A 14,791-nucleotide genomic window follows, 5' to 3' on the forward strand; every position below is an offset into this window, starting at 1 on the left:
CCCCCCCCCCAAACCTCCCAAAGATAGGTAGTGCCAAAGAGGGGTTACCGATGAGCAGGTACAGTATCAGCCTCTGAAATAATCAACCTTCTTTTCGTCTCTTGCTAAACATCGAAGAGCAGTTGGACCCAGTCCACTCGGACAACGCCATGGCCACTCAGATGCAGTCCCCCCTGAATCAAAGGGTGGTAGCCCATTCTCTGCCAGCCACCCAAGAAGCAGCTACCAGAGCCCTTTCCCACATGATGGGATCAGCCGACAACTGGGCTATGTTCAAGGGACACCATACCCTCAATGTTCGCAACCTTTTGCATTTGCAGAACCAGCTGGATGAGTTGGCTCGAAAGCACGAGCAAGACGACCCGAACTTTGACATGAATGAGTTGGACGAAGTCCTGTACAAATACAGTGAGTTATATTCCTTTTCACAAGGCTACCTATTCTTGTGTTACCTAGCTGATCTAGACAAGACCGGGCTCTTCTTGCGTATGCAAAGGTTAGTGAGCTTCTTGAGCCTGAAGAAAAAAATGTTGCAAGTATTCTGCGGTATAGCAGAGCCAGACTCAGCAATCACCCCGCGGTCTGGGCCTTTCTTTCCGAAGCATACCAAGACCTCATGCATGGAGGGTTCAGTGGAATGGTCGCCTTGTACGTGAACCCCAATGGTGGGGCCTTGTTCTCATTTGCCAACAGGATTGTGGGCAAATTCGCCAGGGTAAGTAATGCTATTCTTTATCAACTACCCCTGGCACTTGGAATATTGTGGGGTCTAAAAATCATCGATACAGTTGCTGTCTCCAAGGACAGATGGAGTTCATATTTGGTCTGAAGCCACAACAAACAGGATAACAAGAGCAGTGTTAGGAATGCTTTCTGCCGGTCTCTTGCTTGTCCCCATAGTGATCATGTCCTTTGTTACGGATGGCTACAAACCACTGATTATTATTATCGTGTGGACGATTGCGTTTTCAGCCATAACATCCTTGCTCACTGATGCAAAATACAGCGAGGTTCTAGTAGCTGCGGCAACGTAAGTCTTGCAGACATTCTTAAACACATACTTATGCCGACACTGACCAATCTCCTGTGGCAGATATGCCGCTGTCATGGTTGTATTTATCAGTGGGGACGGGGTACAAAAGCAGGGATCAGCTTGAAATAAAATCTTTGCCTTGCAAGCTCACCTTGGATTCACCATCCTTCACTTCGAACACCTCTACAATGGACATGTTAGGTGTGGGCGTTACTACTGAGCTGAATGCCTTGCCCCTATCTCTTCAACCCCTTTCGATAGTCAACGGCTGCCAATACCATCATTGTGAGCTTGGGCAGGAACACATCCGTTGATCACCATAGAGCCCCGTAGAGTACAACCAAAGCGAATGGCGCAGGCCGGTCAGTTCTTGAAGCCCTCGGCAGTGCCAGTGATAAACTCTGCTCGCTGTTCCCATCTCATAAATCGGGTTTTTTTTCCCTCAGCGACTCCCAAGAAAGAATCTGGCCACAAAAGCCAGAAAACTCGAGCCCTAAGTGATTTTTCGTAAGTGATGTTGCCTTTTTCTGGAGCCAGGACACGGCGGTGTCTTTGATATCCCTTCTTCAAAAATAGTCTGTGAAATAGCAAGCTAGCCGTGATTAGCACATCAAACAAGAGACATGTGTATGTGAGTTGAGCAGAAATGTGAATGAAGTGTTTGCTCGCCGACTTTGTGCGCCTGCCCGCCCAGAGTTAAGAACCTGCTCGCCATGTTGAACGTTAAGTCGCCCAGTAATTGGAACGCCTGCTCGCCTATTTTTGAGCGCTTTCTCGCACTTATAAGAGGGCCTGCTTGCCTATTTTCAACGCCTGTTCGCACATTAGAGAGGGCTTGCTCGCGCTATTCGAAGAGGGCCTGCTCGTACTAGAGACAGTATGCTCTTGGTTGTTCTGGCGTGAACAGACGAGTATAAGATTTATGTTTTCCATCCCAGCATAACACGTTAAATTGTTATTTTGTTTCACATGCTAACAGACATAGTCTAGATTTCACCACTTTACGATCACTCGTTTTTTCTCTTCTTTTTTTATTTTTTACAAGAAAGAAAGAAAATGCCTGTGGCCACGGAGAATGGGGAGAAGAACAGCGGCGGTGGTGGCGGCAAAAAGGAGACGCCAATGTTCAAGTGCATCTGTTATAGATGCAGCTGCGAAGAGGAGTCCGAGGATGAGGGCAACACGTGCATAAAGTGCCTGATTCTCTGCTACTGGGGCGGCCACCCTCGCAGAAAGTTGAAGAGGTCGACATCTTGTCCCGCTGCTGCTGCCGGTAAGCGCTGAGCTTTGGCATCAACAGAGATGGATGGCGGTAAACAGCCGGAGAAGAAGAGCAGGAAGAGCAGATGTTGGTTGTTGGTTGTTGTGGCGTTGCTGGAGGAGAACAAGGGTTAGGGTCATGGGAAAGTTTACCAGAGGCCGTGCACTGACACGTGACCCTGCGCTTTGCCTGTCATCCACTATCTCCGAAAAGGCTTAGCGTAATCTGGCGGCTGGTTGTCGCGCGCATCGAGAGGTCGAACATTTTGGGAGCGCAGTCAATTGTGCCACTTGCTTCAACTCCATCCTCCAATTCCAAACATCGACACTCGGCGAATTTTCTGCGGCGGATTGCGCAAACACGCGATTTCCGAGACTCGAATCAATCAAATATCTCGATAACAAACCAAAAAGAAGCAAATCGCAAAAATGGGCAAGAAGAAGCGCGGACACCCGGACATTGAAGAGCTCCTGGCCCGGCCGTGGTGCTACTACTGTTCGTAGACCCTCTCGCGACAGATTGTGATTGATTGGATTATTGTCTTTGGCTAACACTTCCCAGGCGAGAGAGACTTTGAGGATCTGAAGCTCCTGATCTCCCATCAGAAAGCGAAGCACTTCAAATGTGAACGATGTGGCAAACGATTGAACACCGCCGGTGGTATGTACTGCCCTCCGCCTTGAGCGCATCCAGTCCTTGCCTCTTATCAGCCCGCACAATTGCTAATGTCATATTCATAGGTCTCTCTGTTCACATGAACCAAGTCCACAAGGAAAATCTGACCAGCGTCGAGAATGCTCTGGCTAACCGGCAAGGACTCGACATCGAGATCTTCGGCATGGAGGGCGTCCCTGAGGACATCATCCAGCAACATAACCAGCGCATCATCCAGAACTTCTACACAGCCCAGGCGGAGCGACAGGCTGCTACTGGAAATCCACCAAGGGGGCTGTCCGGTGGACAAGGTCCGACCAAGAAGATCAAGATCGAGACTCCCGAGGAGATCAAGAAGCGGTTGGCAGAGCATCGCGCAAAGGTTGCCGCTCAAAAGGAAGCGATCGCAAATGGAACCCCCCTTCCAGTTGTTGCCCCAGCCAATGGCCCAAGTCCATCTCAGGTTGTACGTGCCATTCCAATTCATTCTGTGCACAGAGCAGTGCTAACCTACCACTCCCTCAACAGGCTTCTCCTTTCCCTCCACCGCAGCCAGGTTTCCCATATCCTGCAGGAGCCCCAGCATACCCTCCTGTTGCTTACCCCCCCGGGGCAGCCCCTGGCGCTTTTGGCAGCCTCCCGGCGAGACCTCCAAGTGGTGGCCCGATCCCTTCGGCACTCCCGCAGAGACCTTCTTACCCGTACCCCGGTGGTGTGGCCCCTCCTGGCTTCCCAGGTGCTTCACCAGTCGACGAATCTGCGGCCAATGCCGGTAGAGCACCCGGTGGCGATGATATCGATCAGCTGATAAGGATGGCTGAGGCGGGCATCAAACCGGCCAAGAACGGAGACGAGCAGCCAGCCCCGACAGAGAAGAAGAAGAAGGGGATGCGGATGGTGTACGATGACACCGAGGTCAGTCCCGAGGAGAAGATGGCCTTGCTGCCAAGATATCGGTGGGTTGAGGAGGCGGCGGCGTGAACTGTTGGTGTTGAAGAGCGTTTGGATCAAGAGATTCGTTGATGGCTTTCATTTGGCAGCTCCGATTCGGCCATTGCGGAAATTCTCGAGACCGGCATACACCTTGAACCTCCAGCTGCACTTGCAGCTGTATGTTTTTTGTTGGGTCTAGAGACGTTTGGGAATGGGCAGGCTTGTGGGAACTGTTAGGTACGTTCCCTTCTATGTATCAATCAATTTAAGAACAGAAAATAGCATAGCGTGTTATGATGGTTTACATATGCCGACTCAAAGTACTCAGTTCCCAACGTGATCATCCGCGCTACGCGAGCCTGGTGTTTGAGGGTGAGTCTGCCATTTCCCAGGCTCGTTGCTAATGGTGCTCAGGAGAGGAAGTTTATGAATGCATCCACCGACCGAGGTGCATATTCACCGGTTACTCAGGTAATGTGCCCATCAACTTTGAGCCATCAAGGGTCTCTTACTCGGGATCCGGACCGTGGCCCAGTTCTGATGTCAACTTGGTTGCCATTGAGCATAATGCAAGGAGGACGCATCCATACCACGTACCGGTGTACAACCACATACACAAACCCGACAAGGCCGTTGGCAAAGCCGTTCGATACCTCCACCGTCGCATACAACACACCAGCACACCCGATGTGTCCGATTCAGGAAGTGATGCCTCAACAACAAGCACCTCCACGGTCCACCTTGTCGATCTGGACCATTCATAGGAGCAGCTCGTCGGCATCGGATGCATCACATTCACCACCGGCCCACGAGTGAGCCTGGTAACTGGTGTCGTCTTGCCATTTCCGAAAGGTTAAAATGGTTGTCGATGTGAGCCAAGACATGGAATTGGCGGCTAAACGCCCAACGTCACTCTGCGAGTCCCGCCTCCCCAACCCCACAGCACCACCTCACGTCTCCGCCTCCGCCTTTTCCACTCAGCCGTCCGCCGTCCGCCTTCTCCAATTAGTTTTCACATGGGTAACTCTTCATTGCTTTAATATCCTCCCGTTTGTCGTTATTTCACAACAATTAGCAGTATGGGATTAGGCTCCCGAATTAGAAAATGAGGACCTAGAGTCCATGTCGGATAAAGCATCGAAGTCCCTACCACTTGTTCAGCTCAATTTTTAGCTTTGTTGACCCGTCTCCAATTTTCTAAGAAGATCTACTCCCCGCCATCCCCTCATGAGCACACCTCAACATGCATAAGGTACTACGACCATATACCTTGCTTCGCTCCTGGCTAGCACTCCCCCACCTTTTTGTCTTACGGGCTGCGGGAATAACCTTCTAGAAGAGCGGTGCCGAGGAAAGCCGTTGGCCCTAGGAACGGCGAACGCACTTCCGCCTACCATTGCCAAGTCATTTGATCGCGGTACTCGAGTGGCTGGCGAGGACCTTGGTGATGTCGTCGATGTCTCCCAGGGCTTAGCTTGCGAGTTGCAAGTGATCTCCGCTCATGATTCCTTTTACCCGCCATCCCGTCGTTCACCCGGGTCTTGGGGGTCTCTACCATATTCTTGGCTTTCCAGCGCTGGTATTTGTCCAATATCGAGTGATGGCTGGAGGCGAATTACACCACGGGTAGTTTCCAGTAGTGATCAGTTGCACTCTTCTGCACCGGTATACCATTTTACCTTCGGAGGGGTAACGGATACGACCTCGCCATGAGGAGGTGGCTCGTGGTTAATCTATTTACCCAGGAAAACCGGTCAACATACCCCTTCTGGGCCATGCGAGGCCATGTGGTTTGCCATATTGCCTCCCAGTGGAGCGTTCGGTGCCTTGCATATCCAGGAAGCTGGGTGTATTATATCATGTACGGTGTGCCTTCCCCGGGAATGCCTCGCCTCTCCTGCTTGTTCACCCATCTCGATCTTGTTGCCCCTTTTTCTGGGTGTAGCTGAGCAATCCCGGTCTGAACATCAAGCTCGTCATCCAAGATGTTCGCTACGGGTGTGAAGGGAGCCCTTTGGCTCGCCTTCAGCTCCGTGGTGGCAGGTCTGGGCCAGGAACGCATCATTTCTCCTAATGCCACTGGTTCTGTTCTCCAGATTGCCGGCGGATCTGTGTCTACGGGCCAGATTCTTGTGGCTCCGGATGAGTACTGGGGTGTTGTCCGTGCTGCCCACGATCTTGCTCGGGATTTCGGCAGGGTCACGGGGATCAACTACACTGTCAGCAATGGCGAGGCTGGCGCGGCCCCGATTACGTACACGTATAACCCCATCAACAACAAGAACAACACCTTTGTGAGTCGTCAGAACAGCTCGGGAAATGAAGGCCTAATTTACTGACAACGTCACAGTTCTCTACCCTGGGCACAGCCAACTTCACCGGCCCAGACTTTTTTGAACCATCCCCGGCCGACACTGTTATTATTGCCGGCACTATCGGTCACTCGGCCATCATCGACGCCCTCATTGCCTCGGGGGCCGTCGACGTCTCCGAGACGGAGGGCAAGTGGGAAGCATTCACCAGCCAGGTGGTCGAGAACCCCATCCCAGGCACCGCCAAAGCCCTGGTCATCGCCGGCGCCGACCCCCGCGGCACCATCTACGGCATCTACGACGTCAGCGAGCAAATCGGCGTCAGCCCGTGGTACTTTTGGGCCGACACCCCGCCCAAGAAGAGCAAGAACCTTTATGTCATCAAGAACAAGAAGGTGCAGGGTTCCCCCACAGTCAAGTACCGCGGCTTTTTCCTCAACGATGAGCAGCCCGCTCTCACCAACTGGGTTGCTTCCCACTGGGAGGATACCCCTTACGGTCCTGGTTACGGCCCGGCGTTTTACAGCCTCATCTTTGAGGTCTTGCTCCGCAACAGGGCGAATTACCTGTGGCCTGCGCTTTGGGCGACGATGTTTATGGTTGATGACCCGGGGAACCAACCTCTGGCGGATGCGTTTGAGATTGTGCTTGGGACGAGCCATACCGAGCCGTTGATGAGGGCGCAGAATGAGTTTGGGAAATTTTACCCGTTGCCGTGGGCGTATAATGAGAATAATGAGACGATTGATGAGTATTTCCGGTATGGAGTTCAACGGGCGAAGCCTTATGCGAGGAACAGCTTGTGGACTGTGGGGATGAGGGGGACGGGGGATACGCACATTGAGGGGTTGGGGGTTGAGCACATTGTCGAGATGTTGACCGTTTTGGTGGACAACCAGCGGAAGATTATGGCTGAGGGGCTCGAGGTGGAGGATGTTACTACTGTTCCTCAGGCGTGGTGTTTGTACAAGGAGGTCATGACGTATCTGTTTGCGGGGTTGGAGGTTCCGGAGGATATCACGCTTTTGTGGGCGGATGATAACTGGGGGAATGTGAGGCGGTTGCCGCTGTTGAATGAGACGGAGCGGTCGGGGGGTGCGGGGGTTTACTATCACTTTGATTATGTGGGGGATACGAGGAGTTACAAGTGGATTAACACGAACCAGCTGAGCAAGACGACGGAGCAGATGCATTTGTCGGCGGCGAGGGGGGCGGATAGGATTTGGATTGTGAATGTGGGGGACATGAAGGCTTTGGAGGTGCCGATCAGTCACTACTTTGATCTGGCGTATGATTACAAGAGGTGGCATAAGGATAGCACGGAGGAGTGGGCGAGGTTGTTTGCTACGAGGGAGTATGGGCCGAAGCATGCGGTGCATATTGGGGATATCTTGGAGAGGTATGGGATGTTGGCGGGGAGGAGGAAGTTTGAGTTGATCGAGCCGCATGTGTATTCGCAGATCAACTACGGGGAGGCGGATGCGGTGTTGTATCAGTGGGCGGAGCTGCACAAGGAGGCTCAGGCGATTTATGATGATCTGCCGGTTGAGCAGCAGCCGACGTTTTTCCAGACGATTCTTCACCCGATCATGGCGGGGGAGATCGTCAACAAGATTCAGATTGGGGGCGCGAGGAATATGTTTTACTCGGGCCAGAAGAGGAACGCGGCGAACAAGGTCATTTCGGAGGTGTTGTCTTGGTCTTCGGAAGATGCCAACCTGACGAGGAGATGGGACGCGCTGTTGGATGGAAAGTGGAAGCATTTCATGGACCAGACGCATCTCGGCTTTGATGGCTACTGGCAGCAGCCCATGAGGAACACCCTCCCTGCTATGGTCCACGTCCAAACCGACTTTGCTTCCCTCGCTGGCCACGTCGGTATCGGTGTCGAGGGCTCCAACGCCACCGTCCAGGGAGACGACAAGTACCACCCCAACTCGGCCAACCAGCTCTCCGTCCCAGTCATGGAACCTTATGGCCCCATCACCAGGTACTTTGACGTCTTCTCCCGCGGCACCCAAGACTGCGCCTGGACCGCCTCCCCCTGGCAACCGTGGGTCAAGCTCTCCCAGTACAACGGCACCGTCGGCCCCGACACGGCCGACACCAGGGTGTACATTACCATCGACTGGGCCCACCCCCAGATCAACTCCTCCACCGTCCCCATCAACGTCACCACCCCCTGCCGCGGCATGGACCGATACGGCTTCGGTCTCCCCCGCGTCAACGTCCCCGTCAAACTCCGCTCTCTCCCCTCTAACTTTACAGAGGGTTTCGTCGAGTCGGACGGCCACGTCTCGATCTCGGGCTCCCACTTCAAGGCCATCATCCCCCCCAAGGAAGAGTCGGAATGGAACCGCAATAACGTCACGTACGAGGTCTTCCCTCACTTTGGCCGAACTGGTTCAGGTGTGGGTATGGTGCCCCTCAACACGGAGAAACTTACTGTCGAGACCGCCCCGGCGTTGGAGTATGATGTTTACTTTTTCAGCAACCACTCGGCTGCTAATGTCACGCTTTACATCTCCCCGGCGCTGAACTATCTAGGTGATTACAACCCGCTTGAGTATGCCGTGGCGTTGTACCCTAAAGGGGGAGACGAAAAGGTGGTGAATGTGAGGCCTGTTGGGCCGACGGTGGGGACGGGGATGCCGGCTGGGTGGCAGAATGCGGTGGCGGATCAGGTTTGGGGTGCTAGGGGACGGTACACTACTAGTATTTTTGAGGTGCCGAGGGAGGGGGCGTATACGCTGAGGATCTGGGCGCTGATGCCGGGGGTGGTGGTGCAGAAGGTTGTGATTGATGTGGGAGGGGTGAGGGAGAGTTATTTTGGGCCGCCGGAGAGCTTTTCGGTGGGGAGGGATGAGGTTGGGGGGTATAATGGGACGACGATTTTGAATGAGGTTGATACTATTGGGGGGTGGAAGGGGGACTCGAAGGGGGGCCATGGGCAGTAGGGGGGTGTTGGCTGGTGGATTAATGGTTAAAGATGACATGAGTATATGAAGGGGAGCGGAGATGGTATGATTATTTGTATACGTAGTTGTAAATGAGACCTACTTGAAGTCATCTTGAAAAGGCAGCTGTGAATTTGGTCTAAGTGAAGCCTCAGGCAGTCAAAACAAGCAATTGGCCCCAAGTGTCATCAGGTGCCCAGCGGTGCCAAGGCGTTTTGTGCCTGAAGCCGGCGGGGTCAAAGTGGGGCTGGTGCCAGCACAGACTGCACTAGCCACGTCGCCGTGGAAACCAAATAGTGGAGTGTCCAAAACAGCCAGATGCGCCAATCAACAGCCGCCTCAGACACCTAAAGGAAGAAACGAAGCCAGGACCGGGACGTCATTTCTTTCCTTTCCTTCGCTGGAGTCGCCTGTCTTTCCTTCTGGGAGTCTTGCGTTCGACAGAGGCAACGGTGCCTTTTCTTTCCTTTCCGCTCTTTTCTTGTTGGTTTACCTTTATCTCGTCGCATCACATACACCCACCCACCACCACCACCACCACCACCACCACCACCACCACACACCGCCAGAACGAGAAACTACCGAAGGGCCTTTGTTGACGGCTTTGTTGTCCCACATTCTGCCAGGTCGCCCGCGCTGCGAGGGCGGCTGGCACCCAGAGGGCCCAAGATGGACTCCAATGCCTCGTCTATTATGGTCGCAGGTAGGGCACACACCGGAGGAAGAGTTGGTGGGCTGGGTGTTTGTTTACCTACTGACGGGAACTAGTGCGAGTGCGACCTTTCACCATTCGAGAAGCTGCGCAACTGTGAGCATATCTGGCCCCTCCCTCGAGCAGTCCGAGTCTGGAAACTGACAAAACCCCCCCTACAGAGTCAGGAACGACGATAGCACAGTATTTCTTGGCGATGGCTCCCTCGCCGCGGCTCCCACTCCCAAACTGCACCAACGTGGGCTCAGATCAGTGATCAAGGTCGTCGACGACAGATGCCTGTACGTGCCAACAAACAAGATGATAGTCTACACTCGAGCTTACCACTCTGCAGAGTTTTCGATCCGCCCGAGGACAACCCTGTCCAAAAGTTCTCCCGATCAGTCGTTCCCCGCGGAAAGAAGGTCAAGGACCAAGTCTTTGCTTTCGACAGAGTATTCGACGAAAATGCGACGCAGGCCGACTTGTACGAAGGAACAACCAGGGGGTTGCTGGACAGTGTTCTGGACGGATACAATGCCACGGTATTTGCCTACGGCGCCACGGGCTGTGGCAAAACACACACCATCACGGGCACGCCCCAGTCGCCGGGTATTATCTTCTTGACAATGCAGGAGTTGTTCGAAAAGATTCAGGACCGCAGCGATGAGAAGCACACCGAGATCACCCTTTCTTACCTCGAAATCTACAACGAAACGATCCGCGATCTGTTGGTGCCGGGCGGGAGCAAGCAAGGGCTGATGTTGCGCGAGGATTCGAACCAGGCTGTTTCGGTGCCCGGTCTCACCAGCCACCGCCCGAACAACGTGCAGGAGGTTATGGATATGATAGTGCAGGGTAACGAGTATCGCACAGTATCGCCCACAGCGGCCAACGCCGTCTCGTCCCGATCCCACGCCGTGCTGCAAATCAACATCGCCCAGAAGGACCGCAATGCCGATATCAACGAACCACATACCATGGCTACTCTCAGCATCATCGATCTTGCCGGAAGTGAGCGCGCCAGTGCTACCAAGAACAGAGGAGAAAGACTGATCGAGGGCGCCAACATCAACAAGTCACTCCTTGCGCTCGGCAGCTGCATCAATGCGCTGTGCGACCCACGAAAGAAGAATCACGTTCCCTACCGCAACAGCAAGCTCACACGTCTCTTGAAGTTCTCTCTTGGTGGAAACTGCAAGACGGTCATGATTGTGTGTGTCAGCCCGTCGAGTGAGCACTTTGACGAGACCCAAAACACACTCCGATATGCCAACCGCGCAAAGAACATCCAGACCAAGGTCACCCGCAATGTCTTCAATGTCAACCGCCACGTCAAGGACTTTTTGGTCAAGATTGACGAGCAGATGGCCATGATTAATGAGTTGAAGGCGCAGCAAAAGGATGCCGAGAAGATCTTCTTCACCAAGTTTCAAAAGCAGATGGACAAGCGGGATGGGATTGTCAAGGAAGGAATTGCCAGGCTGCGTGCAGCATATGAAAATGCGGCGCAGGAGAGGCAGGAGAAGGTCAACATGATGAAGAAGCTCAAGATCTTTGAAAGAAGGTGCGGGCTCCTGTCAGCGTGGATTGCTGCTTTCGATGCTGTGTGCGATTCCAGGGGTGACGAGGATGCGATGCCGTCCAACTTGTCGGCTATGCGCAAGACGGCGCACGGGGTTCTGGTCGAGCTGGAAAGCAGCAGACATCATATCCGGCAAAAGATGGAAAGGTCAAACTGGGAGAGGGCGTTGGATTCGGCACTGCACCACAGTCTAGGGCAGCTACCAAAGGGCGACGGGATTGCTGACACGTCGGAGAGAGACACGTTGACACGGGAAGCCGAGTCACTAAAGACTGCATTTGTGCGGGACGCTTACTGGGAAGTATTGGAGCAGGACAAGGCCGGTGATGCGGCTGTGCTCCAGGTCCTGATGACGGCTCAGTTTGAGATTCTGTCGTCGCTGTCTGAAACGCTCAACATGAGTGAGGAAGAAGCCATTACTCACGCCAAGGGGATTATCAGCCGTCTCCTGGAAACCGGATACTCGGCAGCCTCCCACGTCGTCAAGCCGGACGGATCCATGATGCCCGTCGAGCTGTTCCCTCCCACCAAGCGCGGGACCCCCAAGCGTAAGAAGTCGCTCAGCGTCCACAACCTCAAACCCATCCCGGCGCCCCTAGGTCTGGCCGCACTGTCGACAGCGCAACAGCAGGTACTTGTCTCTCCGATGAGAGCTTCATCCCCGAGACGCCGTAAGGTCGGCACCGCCAGGAAGGGTGTGTCTTTCACGCCTGTCAAAAAGAAGAATTCTGTCCGCTGGCGCGATGACGAGACGGAGGATGGAACCCTGGCTGACTTCGAGAAGACGCCCCAGAAGTTTTCTTCCCCGGCCGAGGCCTCCCTTATCGATACCACCGAAAAGTCCCTTCCGGCTCCTCCCCCGGCTCCCTCATACCTCAACCACCCGGATTCGCCGCCGCCCAAGGAAGCCCCAGCCCCGGTTCCCGCACCCACAGCCTGCGAATCTCCGAATGATGACGACTCAATCATGTCTCTGCCCGACGTATCGACCCTTCGTGTCAGCAAGCCCTCGACGAACCGATTCCAGGCTGGGTTCCTTTCCAAGTCCCGCACGTCACAGATTGGCACCAGCTCACCACCACCGCCTACCTTTACGTTGAACTTGACCGGATCGAGCGATGTCGAGGATAAACCGTCGCCGCTGCGCAGCATTCCCGTAAGTAGAGCAGGCAACAGCTTGTCGCCTCCTCAATACCGAAGTGTGAGCCCCAAACTTTCCAATAATTCCATTCTTTCTACCCTGAAGGAGAATGAGTCTCCACAGCCGCCACAGCCCCAGCGCCTGTCGCCATCGGGCATTTCCAGGTTACCGAGAGCATCGCTCGGCTCGGGTTCCGACTCGGAGTCGTCCACCCTCGACCCGCTGAAGATCAGAAGTGCTCTGCACTCGCACAAGCGCAAGGAGCGCCTGTCTCTGATGTCTGGCACCGCCTCTTCGAACGCCAAGCGCGTGTCGACAGTGGGGTCAGTATCGGGACACCGGGCTTCGCTGTCGTGCTCGGGCCCAGCCACATCGGCCGCCGCATCCAATGGCATCTCGCGCCATCGCCGCGGGAGTGCGGAGAGGAGAAGGTCGCCGCCTATCAGCTGCTCTCCCCCGGGTAAGGGAGGGGAATTGTCGTTTTTGAGCCTGAACAGCGCTGTTGCTTCGGTGGGGACGAACGGTAGGCTTACGCAGGGTCAGGCGAGGAGGATGAATATGGGGGGTAGTGGCAGTTTGAGGAACAAGGATGGGCCGGGGCATAGTCCGGGAAGTTCGAGGGCTAGGCAGCCGGGGCCGCCGTTTCCGGGGATTGGTGGACTGCCGGGGATTGGGGATGGGAAAGCTAGAAGGGTTACCATTCAGGCTTTTTCGGGGCAGGCTCAGGATGGGGGGACGAGGACGGGAGGGGGGAGTTTGAGGAGCAGGCCTAGTATGGTTTGGCGGTAGGGGGTTGCATATCACCGAGGGGGGATTCTGTTTGGTGATTTGGAGTTTAGGAGTTTTGCTTACTGATGAACCGGACCGGACTGGGTACAAAGTTTGAGGGTGTTGATTAGTTTGAGGGGCATGAGACCGGTCGGGGTGGGTGTGTTTCTGTGTTATATCAACATGCACACTATTGCATTATTGCTTTGCGAAGGGGGATGGTTGGGGGTTGAGTAATTATTGTTTATTTTGGGTTGAGGGGTGGCGTTTGTTTTATGAGAGAGCAAGAGTTGATGATGAATTTGTGTATAGTTTATGGGGTTGGGGAGGTGTAAAGTAGATGATATATGAAGTTTGAGGTTTGATGATGATGCTTGTGTGGTGTTGTGTGTGTGTTGACTTGGGGTTGATGTTGAGCGCATTTGATTGGTGCATACATTTAACATATTTGGGAGGTGACACCGCACTGCATCGGTGATACTTTTTACATCATGAGATTGGTTTTCCAGATGCTTGGTCTGCGGTTGTTGTTGACACTGCCGAGAACCAAGAGAAGCAACTCGGACTGACTCATACCGAGTACTCCACAAATGCATGCGGATGGAGCCCTCCGCCGCCATCCACCCACCCACAAAAGTTGAAGTTTGGAAGAATGAAAACACAACACAACAAGGGCCGCTGGTCTAGTGGTATGATTCTCGCTTAGGGTTCACCCTACAGCATTGCTTGCGAGAGGTCCCGGGTTCAATCCCCGGGTGGCCCCGACCATCCTCCCTTAGGGAGGAACTCCTTTTTGGAGGAGTTTTTCCTATTTTTGAGAGATGGTGATGTCCTGTTGCATTTTTTTTGGTTTTTATGGAGGAAGGCTTGGATGGTGCGAATTGAAAGGTCAGATAGTGCTGCTCTCGATTTTTCTTTTCAGCCTCAAGTTGTCGGGAGCTAAGCATTATCGATTGATATAAAGACTGGGGAATATTCGGACTAGGTGCAACGGCGTCAATCAAGACCTCATTCATACAACGAGGTTTGTGACTAGCCGCCTTAAGCTATTGGTTGGTTCATCAATCATAATGAGGCAACATGTTCTTTCGAAAACGCACGTCAAAGGCGAGGACCTGAATGAATGATTCTTAAAAAGAACATCAATACGCATACGGCAAAGCACCCTGAAACCGCCCTCCCCCGCCCCCCCCCCCGCCAGTGTAACATGTCAGCTCACTTACACTAGTAGAGGCGTCAAAAGGTCCAAGGTGAACCGTGCCACAAGAATTGGTTCAGCTTGCAAGTTTTTCCACGCTTTAGTTTGAGATATCTCAGCTCCATAATTTCGAGTATTTCAACTTGTAATTGGAGATGCAGCTGGAATGTTGTTGGCGTTGGTTGGCTTTTGATAGACCCCACTGTGCCACAACGGCCCCTTTTTGGCAACTTACACTTTGAATGTGGAAAAAGGTCA

General features: G+C 53.6%; 4 protein-coding genes across 4 annotated transcripts, besides 1 other annotated feature; all 4 read left to right on the forward strand.

Annotated features, from left to right (window-relative positions):
- Nucleotides 1–2,089: 2,089 nt before the first annotated feature.
- PODANS_5_11505 (uncharacterized protein) lies at nt 2,090–2,317 on the forward strand (the record flags this gene model as incomplete). Its single annotated transcript, XM_001905680.1, has 1 exon — nt 2,090–2,317. The coding sequence occupies one exon, from the start codon at nt 2,090–2,092 to the stop codon at nt 2,315–2,317; it is 228 nt and encodes a 75-aa protein (XP_001905715.1).
- Nucleotides 2,318–2,722: 405 nt separating this feature from the next.
- PODANS_5_11510 (uncharacterized protein) lies at nt 2,723–3,929 on the forward strand (the record flags this gene model as incomplete). Its single annotated transcript, XM_001905681.1, has 4 exons — nt 2,723–2,789; nt 2,856–2,954; nt 3,005–3,414; nt 3,477–3,929. The coding sequence occupies 4 exons, from the start codon at nt 2,723–2,725 to the stop codon at nt 3,927–3,929; spliced, it is 1,029 nt and encodes a 342-aa protein (XP_001905716.1).
- Nucleotides 3,930–5,590: 1,661 nt separating this feature from the next.
- On the forward strand, nt 5,591–9,150 carry PODANS_5_11520 (uncharacterized protein; the record flags this gene model as incomplete). Its single annotated transcript, XM_001905682.1, has 3 exons — nt 5,591–5,742; nt 5,854–6,175; nt 6,232–9,150. 3 exons carry the CDS (start codon nt 5,591–5,593, stop codon nt 9,148–9,150), a joined length of 3,393 nt encoding a protein of 1,130 aa, XP_001905717.1.
- Nucleotides 9,151–9,819: 669 nt separating this feature from the next.
- On the forward strand, nt 9,820–13,356 carry PODANS_5_11530 (uncharacterized protein; the record flags this gene model as incomplete). Its single annotated transcript, XM_001905683.1, has 4 exons — nt 9,820–9,846; nt 9,919–9,958; nt 10,026–10,143; nt 10,197–13,356. 4 exons carry the CDS (start codon nt 9,820–9,822, stop codon nt 13,354–13,356), a joined length of 3,345 nt encoding a protein of 1,114 aa, XP_001905718.1.
- Nucleotides 13,357–14,007: 651 nt separating this feature from the next.
- Nucleotides 14,008–14,098, forward strand: a tRNA (tRNA-Pro).
- The last annotated feature ends 693 nt before the right edge of the window (nt 14,099–14,791 follow it).

This window comes from Podospora anserina, chromosome 5, assembly GCF_000226545.1.
Source record: "Podospora anserina S mat+ genomic DNA chromosome 5, supercontig 10".
NCBI classification, from domain to species: domain Eukaryota; kingdom Fungi; phylum Ascomycota; class Sordariomycetes; order Sordariales; family Podosporaceae; genus Podospora; species Podospora anserina.